Genomic DNA, 18,745 nt, shown 5'->3' with positions numbered 1-18,745 from the left:
ATATTTTTTATATTTATAATGAACTTTAATGAACCAAATATGTACCATTTTGGTCGACCACTTTTTGCCATTTTTCCGCTGGAAACATTATTCCATCAGTGTAAAACAAAACTCCAACAAATACGAAAAGACTTTTTCAACCAATATAATAATTTTTTTTTTTTTTGAAATAATAATGGTATTTAATTTTATAATATCTGCCCCGTAGGTCTCTATTCGGTTTACACCAATTGGCGTAACATTGAGATCATGTTTCATGTATCGACGCTCTTACCCTACGAGAAGCATGATCCGCAAAAGCTACAACGCAAACGTCATATCGGCAACGATATTGTTTGCGTGGTATTTCTGGAAGCGGATAACACGCGCTTTAGTCCTGCCTGCATTAAGTCACATTTCCTGCATACATTTATACTGGTAAGATCATTTAATGCTATACACTTACCTTATACACTCACACACTAAACAGCTGCTTGAGTACGCTCTCTCGCTCTAACTCCCACGCGCTTATTTTATCCAATTCACACACCAGGTTTGCGTCTCGGCTCGCATCAAACACAAACCCACACGTTATGAGGTTTCGGTGGTGACACGCGATGAAGTCGGCGCCTACAAGCCGTATCTCTGGGAGCAGTCGGTGTTCGAGAAGGGTACAATGTTTCGGTGAGTAGCCTAACACTTACGAATTTTCACGATTTCACATTTTCATTGAACACTGAATTTACACCAACACTTTTAAACACATTTTACACTTATTTTGCACACTTTTTTCACACACTCACTCACTCGCGCGCGTTTTTCTCTTTACAGCGAATGGCTACTCACGAAAATCGTCAATGGTGAACGTGCCTCATATTCGGCGCCGAAATTTGCACGCATGCAAGAGCGTACACGCTCGCAAATGCTTGAGGATTTGGTGATGAATTTATCGAATCATGCTGAGACCGGACAGATACCGAAACCGTACCGTAGGGGCTCGTGGCGACCCATCGGTGAGGATGAATATAACAAAATGTTGCATGCAAGAGTTTTAGCCCAAGGGGCGGCCACACCGCAATCGTCGTCAGTGGGCGTTGATGTGTGCTGTGTTAATCTCGGTTCCAAGCATAGTATGTAGGCGTTGAGTTGAGCCTTAATTTGCGAGACCCTCCTCGTTCGTTTACAAGAACCTGCAAAATTAATATCAAAAGAAAAGCAAATTAATAATTGAAAATGCATATATAATATAATTTCTACTTTTTGCCAAATGCTTGCAAAAATATACATACATACATATAATTGTTTCCAGTAAGAATTGGAGTAAATAATTATTGTGAAAAATTCAAAATTTTTATAAATTTTTTACATTCTGAATTGGCAATTTGGTCTTTAGACCAGTTTTGGCTACATTACCAAACCCAACGTATTTATATTCAGTTAAACCAAAGTAATACGTGTTTTTACCCAAATAGTTGTTCTTATTGCCGCAATACAATAAAATACATCAACCGATTGGCATAAATAAATTTCGACCATTTCGACCAGTTTTCAATCCAAACGCTCAAAATGCTTGTAACCAACCGATATTAAAATTTAAAACAAAGAAATATTAGCTTGTGTGTAGTTAACTTTATTGATGGCTATATTTTATACCAGTTATGGCAATTTTATTTCTTAATTCCCTTAACCTTTTTGTAAAAATTGGACAGAAATTATGCTTTAGAAGTCATATTAAAAGTATTTAAAACGCAAATTTGGCTGCTGTCGTACATTGTCTATTTATACCAGTTTTATATGCATGTATTATAGGAGTTTTCTTTTAATAATTATGTATAATAACTTTAAAGAATGCTTTAAAATTAATGATTATAACAAACATTTTAACTTATTATGAAATTTTGGGCACTTTTACGTTTTTCGGCCAGTTTTTCTTTCACTAGAACAAATTACAATTATTGAATCTACCTTTAGATTTAATGATTTTTATAAACACTTGTTTAACTTATTAAGTAGTTTGGCGTACTGTTACGTAATTTTTATGTAATTTTGAGTACTTTTACTTTCGACCAGTTTTCTTTCATTACTTTACAATACAAATATTAAGTTTACCTTTACATTTAATGATTATAGTAATAATTTTAAGTTTTTTAAAAATTCATATTGCATATTTTCTGCCAACAGCGAGTGAACTTTTATTTATACCACTTTATCATGTATGTATATGCACTTTATTAAATTTACAAACCACGAAACAATCATTGAAAACTGTTATGTACGTAATCTTTATTTGTATAACTAAAATCTTCATTTTAAAAATTTTATACCAGTTTGGTTTTTGCGCTATCTAATGTTTTTAACAATCACTTAGACATATTCTTGCAAAAATCAATACAAAAGTTGCATCTTTTAACCACACAACTTTTCGACCAGTTTATACCACTTTTTCAAAGCACTTTAAAAGCTGTTTTTACTTTCATACCACGTCATAGCTTAGTTTTGTTTATTTTTTTTTCAATAAAAATTTTTATACCAGTTTATGCCAGTTTAAATTGGTAGGTATTTTACGAAAATTTAAGTAATTTTATTACTTCCTTAATACTGTATTGTCAGTTAAGTGAAAACATTGTACTCTCTGCCATATATCCTTAGGCTTTCACACTAATTACCACCTCTTAGTTGGCGCCCTACTCAACACACCACAATTTACACATGCAAGCAAATCCGTTTCGAAACCAAACATTTTCTCTTATCAATTCCGGTTCAATATATTGGTTGCTCGCACACTAATTGCTGTTGCATTCTAATCAGCTTAGTGTGAAATATACAAGCTTGGTAGACATGTCAAATGTCGATATATTTCACATTTAATCCGAGTGGAAAAAGCAAGTGGAGTAAGAGAGTATGTATGTATGTACATATAAACACATCTACACACGTAAGACAACATGTTCAGCAATTTGCGCTTAGATTGTCGGCCATGATTAATAGTTGTATGCGTCACATGTCCAACAATTGTTTTATTGAGCATAGTGTGAGGCGCGCTTAACTATGCCAAAGCTAAATAAGGGCACTCCGTAAAGCGAAAAGGAGCCAACACAAATCAGTGTCGCACAATTTAACTCGATACAAGGATAAATTTCTACTCTAGCGTAAATTAAGCAAATACACGAGAGAATATTGCTATCTACTTTCAGGCGCTGTAGCGTTTTTGCACCTCTTCTTTGCAAATTTGTACCGTGCTACATTTTTCTGCTACCTACATAAGTTTGTGGCAAAAACTCTTATCAATTACAAGCAATCAAAGTGGTACGCTCGAGGCTTCACGACAAAAAAGCGGCCAACACAGGTTTCTGGGCCAGCCCAGCGCTAGTCAGTTTAGCTGACAGCAAGCATGTGTCGAAGTTAAACTTATGCAACATCCGAAACATATTTACATATGGTGTGTGTGTGTGCATATTACAGCAACTAGCTGTGTTGAAAGAAATATTGCCTACTTTGGGCGTTGCATTAGGTGTATCAAGAGCATAGCAACCCGCACCACCAACACCACAACCGTTGACACGCGTACATATCCTGCTTTCTGCCACAAGTACATATTGTATTTATTTATGCATTTATTTGCGGAAGTGCGTAAGCACTCATACATACATACATACATATTGCTTGTTTTGATTCTCGTGGGCTTTAGCATACGTTCCAATGACTGACAGGATATGTGCGCGGCAAGACAGCATTCCGAGCATATGCTTCATGCATGTAGTAACAATAACAAATTATTATCATATATCATGCTGTGATTTGTTGGTTCCTATACGCTTAGCAATTTGTGTTTGTTTTTGTTATTATCGCGATAGCAAAACCTCAAGCTACCTGCTTATGTGTGTTCTTTTCTACGAATTTCACATTCATATCCGCATGTTTACTGTACTTGAGTTAGAAAAGTACGCATAAGCGCCTTGAAGTATGCACTTAAATATAGCAAACCAAACTTATCAGCGCAGCTTATCAAAGGAAGTCTGTACGCCCACTGTTGTAGGTACTAAAGTAGCATTTCCATTATTATCATTATTATAATTTATATACATATATTTATAAAAATATTTAGCAAAATTGACGATTTGTCAACTTGGTGGCTCATAAATTATACATAACCTAAAAATTTTGCAATTCATCGCATCCAGAAACATATGTAATAAGTTCTTCGAGTGACCTTTCAAGGTAATAGTTACCAAGATTTTACATAAAATTAAAATTAAAAAAAAACTTAAACATTTCTTTTAGCTGGGAAGCTTTTGAGTATGGAGTGTTATATGTAAGTACGGTGAATCTTTAAAGAATAAAGTGACCCGTACTTGCTTAGATTAATACTTTCTCTCAAAATCGATCAAAAAATCACTACCGAAGCACACTTTAAAGTAATATAACAAATTATACCAGTTTCGACCAGTTCTGTTTTTTCACTCTGACATCACTTGTGGATTTAAAATATTATAGTCAATTTTTCCTAGACTTTAAACTAATACAACAAATTATACCAGTTTCGACCAGTTCTGTTTTCTTACCCTGGCATCAGTTGAGAACTTAAAATACTATATACAATTTTTCGCAGACTTTAAACTAATAAAGCAAATTATACCAGTTTCGACCAGTTATTTTTCCTCACCCTAACATCGCTTGTGGATTTAAAATGTTTTATACAATCATTGTAACTTCAGTCAAATCTCTTCCATGGTTACGAAATAAAAGGGTTAAATCAAACACAGATAAAACAGGCGACTTAGCAGTTCTAACACTTCAGTGTACGAAAAGCCTTGGCACTTTTCACTTGCTAGCTGACACAGTGAACTCGCCCGCTTCGTCTTTGAAAGGAGAACGTAAAGACCGCTTAAAATATTTGAACATTACGCTCAGTTGATCTTAGCTAACAACAATTGAGATGTGCTGAGCCTTCAGAGAAGAACATAAGTCGATAGTTTGGAAGAAAAATTTAAAATATTTTGAAACCGCGTGCGCTGCCAAGCACATGTAAGCTCTTGGAGCTCAGTTCTTAAACAAATTAACTATTGCAGTCTTTAAAAACGAATCAATAAGCGACCTTCCAGCTTACACAGGCTTATGAGTACACACCCCTTTATGCAACATCATAAATTATTTTTCTGTTAAGCCTCAAAACCTCAACAATTGACCCAAACAAACTTCAAACAAAACTGTCTTCTTTCAATCTTCCAAAACTCGCCTCCATCCAGCCAATTGTATTCACTTCTGAGCATACAAATTTGTGCGTTTCGCACCCCCTTTCAATCAATGAACTCATACCACAGACCACTATGGCGTCGCACATAAAGTAAAAAACAAAAATTCCAACAAAACAGATCACTCACTCGCACATACAACAATACATTTGTTTGATGAGTTCCATCACTCCATTACAGACGTCTTCATGCCACTTTCAGTCTTATATTTATATAAGTACAATCACTCCGTCCACCGGCTGCGACGACTTGCTCACACCCCGCCTACGTCTGCCACAAAATATTTGCGTGCGAAAATCCCATCAATCATGCGGAGATTCCGTTAGATTTTGGCGGCGCTAAGCTGGATGATGCTTCGCAACAACATGCGGCAGCGAGTCGTGTGAGTGAGTGAGCGATAACAAAAGCATATGTTGTTGAAGAAACGTATATTATATAAGTGGATGAAAAATAGTAAAATAAAAAGCGCAGGAAAAAGGAACAATGCAAAAAAGCGAAAAAGCAAAATGCTTGGTTTAACAAAAGCGCATAAGAAACATGAAGAACTCTGTTTATGCGTATGTGTGTGTGACAAATTTCATATAAAGCACATGATTGAGTTGCTGTGTAAGCGCACTTTAAGGCGGCGTAATTGTGTGTTACGGCAGAAAATAGGCGCCTCCCTGGACATTGTTAGGGTGGTCGTTGGAGTTGGAAGTCTGAAGACCGCATAAATTATGCAACTAAGCCTCGAAGGCTAGTTTTGAATGCTTCGATTTTCGCTTCGAACAACTTTAAGTAATAGAAATCGTTAGAAACCCAGCTCTAAAGCTATTACAAAGCGCTACTTTCACACAGGGATCTTATCTTCATTCTAAAACTTCAAAAAATTTAAAAAACTCGAATTATTATATGGATGAAACTTGCAATAAATCTGTAATAGCTTAGAGCCAGTTTTGTAACCCATTCGCTATGATATAACGGTTTAAAAAATTGGGGTATCCAGATTTTAGGTACCGAGTTCCAAAGTGCGGGTTTGATCTTTGACTAATTAACGCCAGAAAAGAGTTAGATTCCGAATATCGAAGATTTGCCTGACTTATCATACGACCAATGAATAAGGTAGGCAAAGCAAGATCTCTGAAGATAATCCAAGATAGTACCATGGTCACACGGTCCAGACTTCAGAAGAAAGCCTATGTAGATCCCGAAACCCAAAAATTTGCCTCACTTGTCATACGTTTAAAATACCAGAAACAGATGTAGAGATCATCTCCTAGTTACTAATGACTCAATAGCCCTGAGATGGGAAGTAATACTGTTCAGTTTAGCGCACAAATCCAACCAAGGAATAAGTAGGTAAAGTTAGATCTCTAAAGATAATTTCAGACGGTACCACGGATACAGAGTTCATGCGTTCCGGACTTCAGAAGAGAGCCTATGAAGTCAGGGAAGCTTCGAATGAAGGTTAGATCCGAATCCCGAAGATTCGCCTCACTTGTCAATAGCTAAAAATACCAGCAACAGATGTAGAGACCATCTTCTAGTTACTAGTGACTCAATGGACCTAGGGATGGGAAGTAATACTGTTCAGTTTAGTGCACAAATCCAACCAAGGAATATGTAGGTAAAACAAGATCTCGTAAAGATAATTCAAGACGGTACAATGGATACAGAGCTCAAGCATTCCAGACTTCAGAAGAGAGCCTATGAAGTCAAAGAAGCTTCGGATGAACAGCGCATGTTTTTTTTTAGTATATCAAATAAGGTCCAGAGAGCAGATCATTGAAATTTTCAACTCTGAAGACGCCGTGAAGTCCTGCTAGAAACGGAAATCAGGAAGTGGATATTTAGACAAGCAAAATGGGAATTATTTAGTGGTTAGGAAGTCTTTGACTCTCGAAACTTTTCAATTACCGGTATTACATGGACCTTAGAGTGCTCTGGAGAGCTCATAAACACCAGTCGCTTTAAACTGAAGTAGCTTTCGATGAATAGACGCAGCATACTTATGGCTTTTCAAGCTCAATCTCAACTGCCAATCGAGCATTGCGCACTTGAGCTCAAGAGCCAAGTATCGAGTGCTACTCGTAGAATACGAACAGCAAGACAATTAACTCTTTCCGCACTAAGCTGCGGTCGATGGCTGGTGGAAGTACGTAAAAGTGCACTAGCTAGTTGAATAAGTAAGAATATGTGAAGGGCTAAATGAGCATAAAAGGGACATGACAAAGAAAGCTTGTGACATTTCTTTGGCTACACAAAGGAGCAACCGCAATTACGGTTAGCAGGCAAGGACACATCGAGCGAGCGTCGATTAGAACGCAGGAAGAAAGTGCGAGAGTTGAAGGTGTGTGAAGGAATGTGTATAATTTTGAATGTGTGTGTGCATAAAGCCACAAGGTTGGGAGGATGCCAGGTAGCAAGGACATGTGGCAACATCTATAGCTGCTTAGAGTTAGTAAATTTTACGAATTTATTGCGTAGGTGCTCGTAACACATTATACTGCTTGCTTACACAGCATTTAAGGGAAACAATAAATGTCACTAACACACACGCACACGCCGCTAACACACACATACATATATATGATATGTGGTTAAGAGGCAAAAATAGACTAGTAAAAGTATGCCAAAAGCATAGTATTCAAAATATAAATTGTATATAAATAGGTATGAGTATAAATAAGTATACGGTGTAGCAACAATTGGACAAATAAATATGTGTACACAGTTAATACCCTTATTTATATAGGCATTTTCTTGCTGATCACAAAACAAATAGCTCACGAAAACTTTCCAAAAAAAAAATGGAGCAAGCCCATATTTGTCTAGTCTAATAGAAGCAGTTTTGCCACTAGCACGCTTGCATACTTTAAGGCGTTTTGCCACTTTCAGCACTGCGTGTTGATATTCCCTGGTGTCACGTGCACTTGCTATGCATGCCGTTTACACCACTTCGACATTGTTTCGTTACATAAGGTCAACAACACACATACCTACAAACTATATGCACAGACACATATGTACATACATACACCTACATTTATCATTTCATTTAAATATTCTCCAGCGCAGCAAAAATACTCTTTACAATGAACGTTGGTGATTGAGTGGATCAGTTAGCTAGACGTGTCAATACCACGTTTTTGTGTAGTTTTTTGGGTGGAGTTGAAAAAAACGCAAAAATTTAGAAAAATTTTAAAAATTAAATTTTTTGAAACAAAATTTAGTTTTCAAAACAAAAATGTCAAATTTTAATTAAAAAACTTTTTATTTTTTTTTTTTTGTTAAAACAACCAAAATTTTAGAAAAAATAAAAAAAAAATTTCGAAAAACTATAGTTTTCAAAAACATTTTTTTCTTTTAATAAAAAAAACAACACATCTACACACGTATTTAAAAAAATTAAAAAAAAACTTAGTTGAAAAAAAATTTTAATTTTCAAAAAATATATTTTATGGTTTTATATTTTATTAACTAAAAAAAACTGTTTTAGTTAAATAAACACATGTATGTATATTTAGAAAAATTAAAAAACTTTTATGAAACCGAATGTTTAGTTTTAAAAAAAATATTCATGGTTTTATTTTTTATTAAGTCAAAAAATTTGAAAATTTAGATTTTTTAATTGATTAATTAATTTGTGAACATAATTTTTAGTTTTTAAAAAAATATTTTACGGTTTTATATTTTTTTAATTAAAAAAATTGGAAAGTTTAAAATCTATTGAAAATTTGGAAAATTTAGAATGTTTTTTAGAAAATTAAAACAAAACTTTTTAGTAAAAAACATATTACATTTAGGAAAAAACTTTTTTAAATAAAAAAAACACATGTGCATGTATACTTAGAAAAAGTAATAAACTTTTTTGAAAAAAAATTTAATTTTCAAACAAAATTTAATTTATTTATTATTTATAATAATGTTATTATAATATATTAATTTATTATATTTGTTTAACTCAAAAAAAAAAAATTTTTTTTAATTTTAAATTTGGAATTTTTTTTAGAAAATTGAAATTTTTTATTAATTTTTTTTACATTTTTCTAAATTTAAGTGTTTTTTAACTGAAAAGAAAAGTTTTTGAAAAACAAAAATAGTTCAGGATTTTTTATATATTTTTTTTAATTTCTGATTATTATTAAAATCATTTTTTTTGTCTTTTTAAAAAAGTTTTATTTTCTAGATTTAAAAATTTTTTATATTTTTGTTTAAATTTATTATTATTATTAAATTTTTTTTTTCTTTATAAAAATTTTAGCAGACATTTTATTTGCCTGCAATATGATATTTTCACACCTTTTTTTATCAAAAATACGTTATAGTAGCAACCAAAAGTATGCAATATTTTTGACAAATAAAAGTGTATAAAAATTTCAAAAAAAGTTGTTGATATTATGTTAAAAAAAAAATATTGCGAGATGATGAGCTTGAAAGCTCTGCTTTATTGTACTAAGCTTTTGGAAGCTTTCGGCCTTTAGAAAGTTTTATAATTATAATTCAGAATGGAATATTTTTTTCAAATATATTTAATTAACAAAAAAGAAATATATTTTTTGAGTTCAAATTTCATTTCCATAACAAGAATGTTCTACATAAATATTTTGGGAGCTTTCTAACTCTTAACTGCAGCCTGCATGCATTGCTTGGAACTTGTCGCACCTTAGCTCTGCAAATTTTGTATTTTTTTCATATAGAATAGAAGCCCTTATCAATATACAAGATATGACCTCCTTTGATCTATAAATTATCCGCGCTTAACCCCCAAAAAGCATATTTAGTTCTCAAAAAGTTATTCAACGAGTTTTCAACTAATTTTTAACCTTTAATTTTACACCGCTATTTTTCACCGTAGCACTTCCAAAAACTCCACTTTTTCTTTCAATCACAATCTCTAACTCTCTCTCTCTCGTCTTCACAGGTCATATGCGTCCCTCTTCGCCGCTGCTGGATTCGGTGCGCGATCAGTTTGAAGACTACGATCAGTTGGCGAAAGATTTTACACGTGTATTCTTAAACGAAGAACCGTCGTGCCTACAAAATGCGCATCTCTTCGATGTAGTCTTCCTAGTGGGGCAGTCGAAGCAGAAGGCGCGTTTCATAGGCGTACGCGCGATATTGGGTGTGCGCAGTCGTGTCTTTCAGGTAAGTGGAGAGCGTAACTGGTGGAATGGCACTCACTCCCGCTCTCTCGACTTTATGCTACTCACAACACTATATTAATCGCTCTCGCTTGTTTATTCTAACAGGAAATGCTTTACGGCATACAGACCGGTTTTGGTTCGCCACAAATACCAGTCGCCGAAATTTTCGCACGCCCCGCACCCTCACTCGTGTCACCGCAAAATCAAAAGCCGAAAAGCAACAACTATCTCACAGTGCCCGATTCCGATTCGATACGGCCGAAGAGTGTGCCATCATCGCCTATGGTGAAGCGCGCTTTTAGCCGGCTGGGTACCATCACCGCCGGTTGGGGTCGTTCGATACGTAATAAGAATACGAATCAACTGAATCCGGAGGATAAAAAGAAATGGATATCTTCAACGGATTGTTCCAGTAAGAGTCTCAGTCCACATGAATACAAATATATCGATGTGTGTTTTTTTTTTCTTTTTATTCCTTTCTTCTACTCTCTGTGCGTGTGTTGAACCAATTCGTAATGTATCTTCCCTGTCTGCCGTGTAAAATAAACACCTTGAACGTTCGTTGATTATTGTGATGGTGCCTCCAATGCCTTGGAACTCGTATTTTGTGAACTACTTTTTTTATATATAAATATACTCGAACTTATACTACTATTAAACTAATGCTTGTGTAATCGATATTTTGAAACTCACCACTGACAACGGCACATTTTGTCGTTTGTAATGTGATATGTTTCGAGTTTACGTCATATTAATTTTGATTTCGTATTGAAAAAATAATTATTTTAAATTTGAATGCATTTTAAAATTGTACACATCGGTCTGCTTTATTCACCACGTATATTTTATTCACCACGAATGCTTTTTAATTCTCAAACAAATTGTTTACGAAATTTATTAACTTCCTTTTATGGATCTATGCATATTTTAAAATCGAAATTCACCACACTTTATAAAACAACTCTCCATCAATAAATTTGTTGTTTGTGCGCAAATCTCGTAATAACTTTGTCATGCTAAATCTTTTCTTAATATTATGTTAAATTTTGTCTATGAATCATATTCACCACCAATAAATGTACAAAATTTCAAATTGTGCGAAATATATGCATCAATGAAAAAAATCGATATCAAATCATGCTACACCAAATATACCAAATACGGCAATGAAACCACCACATGTATACATAACCACCATGTTAAATTCACCACATTTTGCTGAGCCTGCTATTCATTTTACTATATGGCACACCGTTGTTGAAATTTTAAAAATATAAACATGTTACAAAAACATTGACGAAAACATATTCACCACAAAACTCACCACACCTTGCAAACAAACATGCAAACCATTTTCTTTCATAAAAACTGCTACATCTTAAAAAAACTTTAACTTTAAAACATGTCGGAAATATAATAACTACAAATTCACCACATATTTTGATAAACAAAATATTTGTGCTAAAACCATGCATTTGATTTTAACAAATCGAATTCCAATCTAACTTCAAATTTTCAATATTACGCTTTAATTAAAATTATATATCATTATACCGTTATAATCGAACAAAAAAATTACACATCTCATATCATAAAACTTATATTTTGAAAAACTCACCACACTTTTAATTTTTCACCACACTTAAAAAACTAAATTTCCTCTAAGAAAATGCTTTATCAAACTCACCACACACAAAAAATCATGCTCATTTCATATTTTTCTTTATAAGTACATATTCACCGTGCTTATATGTTACTTTACTGTGTTTTTATTCACAAATCCACACATTTTGCCACTTTTTCACCTCACCGTTCATGTTGTAATTTGTACGTAAATCTGTGCTATTTACTTTCTTATAAAATAAAAATGGTCATTATCAAAAAAACTAACAATAACTCATCGTAATGCATAAAATTGCATTTCATTTCTGTTTTTCTCTCTCTTTTTATCATTCATATCATTGTCATAAACATTTCATATTTCTCACGACTTCCACACTGCCACACTTCGCGCTTAATTTTTTCGAATCATCGGTTCCACTTATGTCCTTTTATGAACTTCATTTCGTCTATCGGTTCGTGCGCAATTTTTGTTTTCGTTTCTCTTCGCTGCTTTGCTTCTATCCCTGCAGATCGAGACAGCAAAGACAAGGATAAGGATAAGCCGGGCAATAATCAGCTGGCCGTGCCGCGGCTCTCGGTGTGTGCCGATGCACAAAAGGTCGATCGGGCGAAGCTGGCGCAGACAGAGTTCAACATCATCGAGTTCGATCCAGACACATTTCGAGTGCTGTTGGATTATCTACATACGGGCACGTGTCCGCTGACCTGTGTCTCCATACCAGGTAAGCATCCGAAGATTATTTCAAGATGAGCGCAATATAATGTATATCTCTATTTTTTGGGGTTACTTGTAGGTCTGCTATGCGCTGCGGAGCACTATGATCTGCCCGAGCTGTTGCAGGCTTGCTTTCACCATTGCAAACAGTTCCTGCGCATCGAGGTTGTATGCCCGATGCTGATTTCGCTGGAGAACTACTACTGGCGCTACACGTCCGCCTCCGAGTTGGTCAACATGATACTCTCCTTTGTGGAGAACAAAGCGCATGCGCTCTTCAAATGTCCCGAATATCTTAATCTCTCCGAATCGATGGTGCAGATGATTATGAATCGAGAGTTACAAACACCCGAGATACGCAAATTTGAAGCGATGCTAATGTGGGCGAAAAACAAGGTGGCGAAAATGAAAAATCATCCCAATAAGGATACACAATTCGAGTTCGAATGCATTATGGAACGTTTGACGCGCGATCTCAATCTGTGTCGCATTTCACCGAGCGAACTCTTGACGGTGGTCTTGCCCTCGAAAGCGCTCAAAAATGAACGCATCATGGAGACACTTATGATGCAGGTGAACCTAGGCACCTATCGCATGCAGGAGCTGGACGAGTACCGGCAGCAGTTGCGCAGCCAAGAATCAGCCGAGGCGACGGTACAAGTGCATCGGGGTGGATGAGATAGTAAGAATGTTAGTTTCGATTTCGAGCATGGTGAAGGTGGTGGCGGTGGCGGCGGTGGCTGCGGCGTCGTCATGAGGAGACGTACAAGTGATGATCGTGATGCCGATGGCGACGACGAAGCGGAAGACGAACACTATGCACGTGCGATCGCGATATCTGTGCGTGGCGTCTCCACGGAAACCTACGACGCATTAGATAACGAGGTAGAGATGTATGCGAGCTTTGAGGTCGCACCGAGTACGAGTCGTGTTGCGGCTCAAATGCAAAAATCGCGTCGTAAGCGTTGGGCGGCAGATGGCGCATCGGGCAGCAGCGATGGTGGCGGTAGTAATAGTGGTCGTAGGCACTAAATATGAAGAGTAGAGGAGGATCGGTGGTTGGTAGTTGGTGGTAAGTGTATTTGGTTTGTGGGCAGGTCACCTTGACATTTTCAACGCTCTCTCGGGACTTAAGTTAGACAATACTTAAATCAATGTCTCATTCCTGAATTGTCTCCAAAGCTTTATATATCTTTGGGATACACTGACGTTATACTCTTTCGTTAAGCAGAACTTTGACGTGATATGAAAACACGCACAATTTTGAAATTTAGACATAGTGAATATATGATTTCCAAAGCGTTCCACTGCCATAATTTGTATTTCGTTTAAACTAATTGCACAAAAAATTGTTTTACAGGGAAATTAATATACCCAGCAAAATTTTCACGAGTTTGTTGCTTTTTAATTAAAAACATTCCATTCCCACTTCGGGGCGCACAGCACTTTACCCGAGCTTTAAAAGTATGAAAAAAAGTTTCTACTCACAAATATTATGTGTTTCTTCACTAAAGAATAGGGGGGTTTTCTCATGTTTTTTTCTCTGTTATGTGTCGATTTCATTTAGTTCCGTTCCAATTCCATTTCGTTCCACATCGTGTTTAAGCACATTTTAACCATTTTATCCATGCCAGGATTATCCATTACGTTACAGAGTTTATTAATTTTCGTTTCGTTCCTTATTTAGTACATTTTTCAGTTTATTACGTTCCTTTTTATATAATACATGTATGTATGTATGTACATATGTACATACATATTAATTTCCATTGCATTTCTTATTTAAATATTGAGTTTCACATTATTTATTGCTTTTTTTAGCCTTTCAACTTTTTTTAAAGGTGTTGAATTATATTGTTCCAATGCCACTTCGTTCCATAACGATTTTAAAATGATTTTCATGACCTTTTGCATTGAATACAAAAGTTTTCTACATGGTTTCGGTTTTCTGTTTAATATTTAACATTTGTTCCATTTCCTTTAAGTTTCTTATGAGATTATAGTGTTTTTCTACGCTACATAATTTTTATTTTCGCGTATTTTTATTGTGGAAGTGGTTGCTGCAATTTTTTCCATGTTCCACTCAAATTCCAATACGTTCCGTTCCGATTCCATATCGTTTCAATGCTTATTTACAATCTTAAGTGCACTTTAAATGTAAACTGAAATGTTTTATGTATTTTTACACAATTAAAGATGTTTGGTTTTATTACAATGGCGTTCTTCAGGCATTTCATAACAATTTATACATACATATACATATTTTTTTTTTAATTGTTAATAATAAATAATTTTTGTTTTTGAATTATTTTGACGATATAAAAAACATGGGATTTTTGTTTGGCACATTACCACAAAATATTTTACTTCTTCCCTTACCCTCTAATATCCATAAACTCTGTATACCAACACCAACCACCACGTCAACTTTAATTTAGCCGCATTTGCTGTGCCCAACCAACAACTATGCACATTAATATGTATACCCGCCTAACTGTATGTTTCCATATATGTATGTGAGCGTATAAATTACCACGCAGTATATGTCAACCACCTAAAAGTATGCTTTACTATTCGAAGTATATGTATATGTATTTGTGTGTCGAAATCGAAACTAACATGCCTTCAACTGTCACATTCACCCCATTGAATAAAAACTACATAAATTTATAGTATTTGAACAAATATACTAAAGTTTGAAGGAGAATTTCTGAAAACCTTAAGTACGGTTTACAGTGAGAGGGAGAGCAAATTTCAAACGAGAAAATAGTTATGCTGAATGAGAACAAAATATGAACCAAAACGCTTACTGAAAAACAAAGACTAATATAAAACTTTTTTTTTTAATTAAAAGAATTTGTTTAAATGAAAAATATTTTGAAAAAATAAATAAATTTTTTTCACACTTTACTGTGTATGTATGTGTAAAAATTGCGACAATTCGTAGCTAAAATTCGTGGTATAAGTAAATTTGAAAAAAAAAATGCATTAATGTAAAAACAAACTCAATAACAGTTTTTTGGTAAAGGCCAATAAAAAATTCTAACCGTTCAATGAGTAAAAAAATAAATAGAATAAAAAGTAATATTAATTAAAAAACGCGCATTTTTTGTGTAATTAATTGTGAAAACTAAATTTAGTACATAATTAGGAAAATTTATATGTGAAATGTAAAAAAGAAATCATGTAATACTTAAAAAACTACAAAAAATATATTATTATACATATGTACCTATGTAATTATAGTTATATATATGTATATACACTTATATAAAACGTTACACACGCAAACACAAGCAACTAACAGATAAATATAGTAAATTATACCCTTATATACTAAACATAGATTAAACGTATATTATATACTAACTATATATATGTATGTATGTACATAGCCACGTTTTACAAGTATAATTGTATATTTGACGGAAAAATTAAAACTGAAAAATAAATTAAATAAATTAAATAAAAAATAAAAAGTTATTAAATAAAAAAAATGTATTTAATTAAAAAAAATTAATTTAATTAAAAAATAATAATTAAATTAAAAAAATTAACAAAAACAGTTTCAATCGGCTGAATTTTTAAAACAGCACTTTTTTGCAGCATAATTAAAAATAAATAAAAGCTAATTTGTACATGTGTGGCGTAAAAAATATATTTATGTACCTATATGAAGACCGAAAAATATATGTATGTATGTATGTATATTGACAAATCGTACCTTTCCAGCAGCAAAAAAGTATATATAAAATAATACTGTATATTGTAAAATATGGCAACTACCAGTCCATAGCAAAATATTTATACATACAAACAAATAAAAGGAGAATACAAACTGATATAAAAGAAGAAAAGAAATGGAAGTGCGAAAAATTATTGTAAAAAAATAGAGGATTATAAGAAACTAAAAATAGGAATATTGTTTAACACAAAATAGAAAATTTTCAAAAACATATTATATTTTTTTTAATATAAAATTTTCAAAAAGTTCCAATATATAAATAAATTTTAAAAAATTAAAATTTTAAAAGCATACCATACATAAATTTAAAAGATTTTTTACATATTATTTTCGCAAAAGTATATAGTTTTCAAAAAATTATACAAATTTTCAAATTTTTTAAACATAAAACTTTTGCAAAAAATGTAACTTTCCATACAAAATATGAAATTTTCAAAAAAATATATAAATTTTCAAAGGAAAAAAATTTAAAATATATAATTTTGCAAAATATTTAAAATTTCAAAAGAAAAATTTTTTAAATATATGTATGATTAAGCAAAAGTTTATAATTTTCAAAAAAAAATTACAAAAAATTTTCAATAGAAAAAAGATATAAATATATAATTTTTGCACAAAATTCAATTTTTAAAAAAAATATATGTACATATAATTTTGAAAATTTCATATATGTATGTATGTATATTTTCAAAATTTATGTACATACATATGCATAAAAAAAACGAGTTTTAAAAACGTAATTTTCCAAAAAAAAATAATATTTTTCAAAAACATGTATGTAATTGTTCATAAAATTATAATTTTTTTTAATAAAAAATTTTCAAAAAAATTTAGAAATTTTAAAAAGGAAAAAAAATTTAAAATATATAATTTTCAATAACAAAATGTAATTTTTCAATAAACATATAATTTTTACAAAAAATATAATTTTTCACTAAAATATAATAATTCAAAAATATCTTTGAATTTGAAAGTACACATTTTTTAAATAAAAAATTTTCAAAAATATATATTACTTTTTAAATATATAAAATTTTTGAAAAAGTGTATAAATTTTTAAAAGAAAAAAATTTCAAAATATATAATTTTCTAAAAAATATTATTTTTCATTAATGTAAAATTTTTCAAAAATATCTATGAATTTTTGAAAGTAAAATTTTTTTTAAATATATAATTTTCTAAAAAATATTATTTTTCATTAATGTAACATTTTTGAAAAATATCTATGAATTTTTGAAAGTAATTTTTTTTTAAATATGTAATTTTCCAAAAAAAATATATAAATTGTTAAAAGTAATTTTTCCATAAGAAAATATAATTTTTAATAATTTAATTACATACATACATACATTCATATGTATTTACAACTAATCAGAAGAAAAATAGAAAAAACAGTAAAAATAGTTTAAAATGGGTGTAAATTAAAACTCAAACATACATACATATATATGTACATACATGCATACAAATATACTACAGCAACACAAAATTACAAAAAAATATAATAATAACAAAAATAAGTAAAAAAAAATATTTGTAAAAAATTAACTATTTGCAAAAATAAAAAAAAATAAAATATATTTACTAAAATAAAAATAATACAAAAAATATATTTAGCAACATGAAAAGCAAACATTAAAAAAAAAAAATTAACTAAAAACTAAAACAAAAACCTTTAAAATAAAAAAAAATACAAAAAAATTTTCAAAAACCAGTGAAAAGCAAAAGGTCTCGACAAATTTTGATACGATTTAGTATTTAGACGAAAAAAAACTACAACAAAAGCAAAATCGCGCGAAATTTACTACAAACGCATAAATTTATTATACATATGTTTGTACATACATATGTAGGTATATAGGTATGTACCAATAAAATCACAAAAAATAAATAAAAATAGTGATAAATAATAATAAAAAAGTAAAGCAAACATATAAATGTGTATGTATATATGTATAAAAACCCAAAACACTTTAAGCTTGTACATATATACAAACATAAACATAGGTATTCAAACGCCAAAGGAAGTCCAGTATTTCTAAAGAAATAGGCAAAGAAAAACACAGATTGATTTAAAGCGGTTTGCTGGCGGCGCGTGTGTGTGGGTAGAGCAGTTGTTATAAAAACGGCTTTAACATTCCGTAAACTAAATAAAAATTTTTACTTTTTAACTTTTGTTTCAATTCCACCGCGTACAAACAGGGCAGACCCTAACTACAACACTTTTTGTATCAGTTCCAGCATATTTCAACAATTTGTTTTTATTTCAACACATTTCATTTCATTTTCATTTTCTTCCGCCCCA

At 32.1% G+C, this 18,745-nt stretch overlaps 1 protein-coding gene and 1 long non-coding RNA gene across 2 annotated transcripts in view; one reads left to right on the top strand and one right to left on the bottom strand.

Moving 5' to 3' along the window:
* The window catches only part of LOC126757899 (uncharacterized), a 117,868-nt gene extending 117,330 nt beyond the window's left edge, over window positions 1-538 (bottom strand). The window contains exon 1 of the long non-coding RNA XR_007666792.1: window positions 446-538. This is a non-coding gene — a long non-coding RNA (uncharacterized LOC126757899). The remainder of the gene's footprint in view (window positions 1-445) is intronic.
* LOC126757896 (uncharacterized) overlaps window positions 1-15,371 on the top strand; it is a 284,736-nt gene extending 269,365 nt beyond the window's left edge. Inside the window, 7 exon segments of the mRNA XM_050471796.1 lie at window positions 209-417; window positions 533-663; window positions 811-992; window positions 10,135-10,358; window positions 10,463-10,769; window positions 12,490-12,702; window positions 12,775-15,371. Coding sequence (XP_050327753.1) covers window positions 209-417; window positions 533-663; window positions 811-992; window positions 10,135-10,358; window positions 10,463-10,769; window positions 12,490-12,702; window positions 12,775-13,373 — 1,865 coding nt within the window. The 3' untranslated portion in view covers window positions 13,374-15,371.
* Window positions 15,372-18,745: the final 3,374 nt, after the last annotated feature.

The sequence above is a fragment of the Bactrocera neohumeralis genome, chromosome 5, assembly GCF_024586455.1.
Source record: "Bactrocera neohumeralis isolate Rockhampton chromosome 5, APGP_CSIRO_Bneo_wtdbg2-racon-allhic-juicebox.fasta_v2, whole genome shotgun sequence".
Lineage (NCBI taxonomy): Eukaryota > Metazoa > Arthropoda > Insecta > Diptera > Tephritidae > Bactrocera > Bactrocera neohumeralis.
This window is presented reverse-complemented; position numbering and strand designations above follow the sequence as displayed.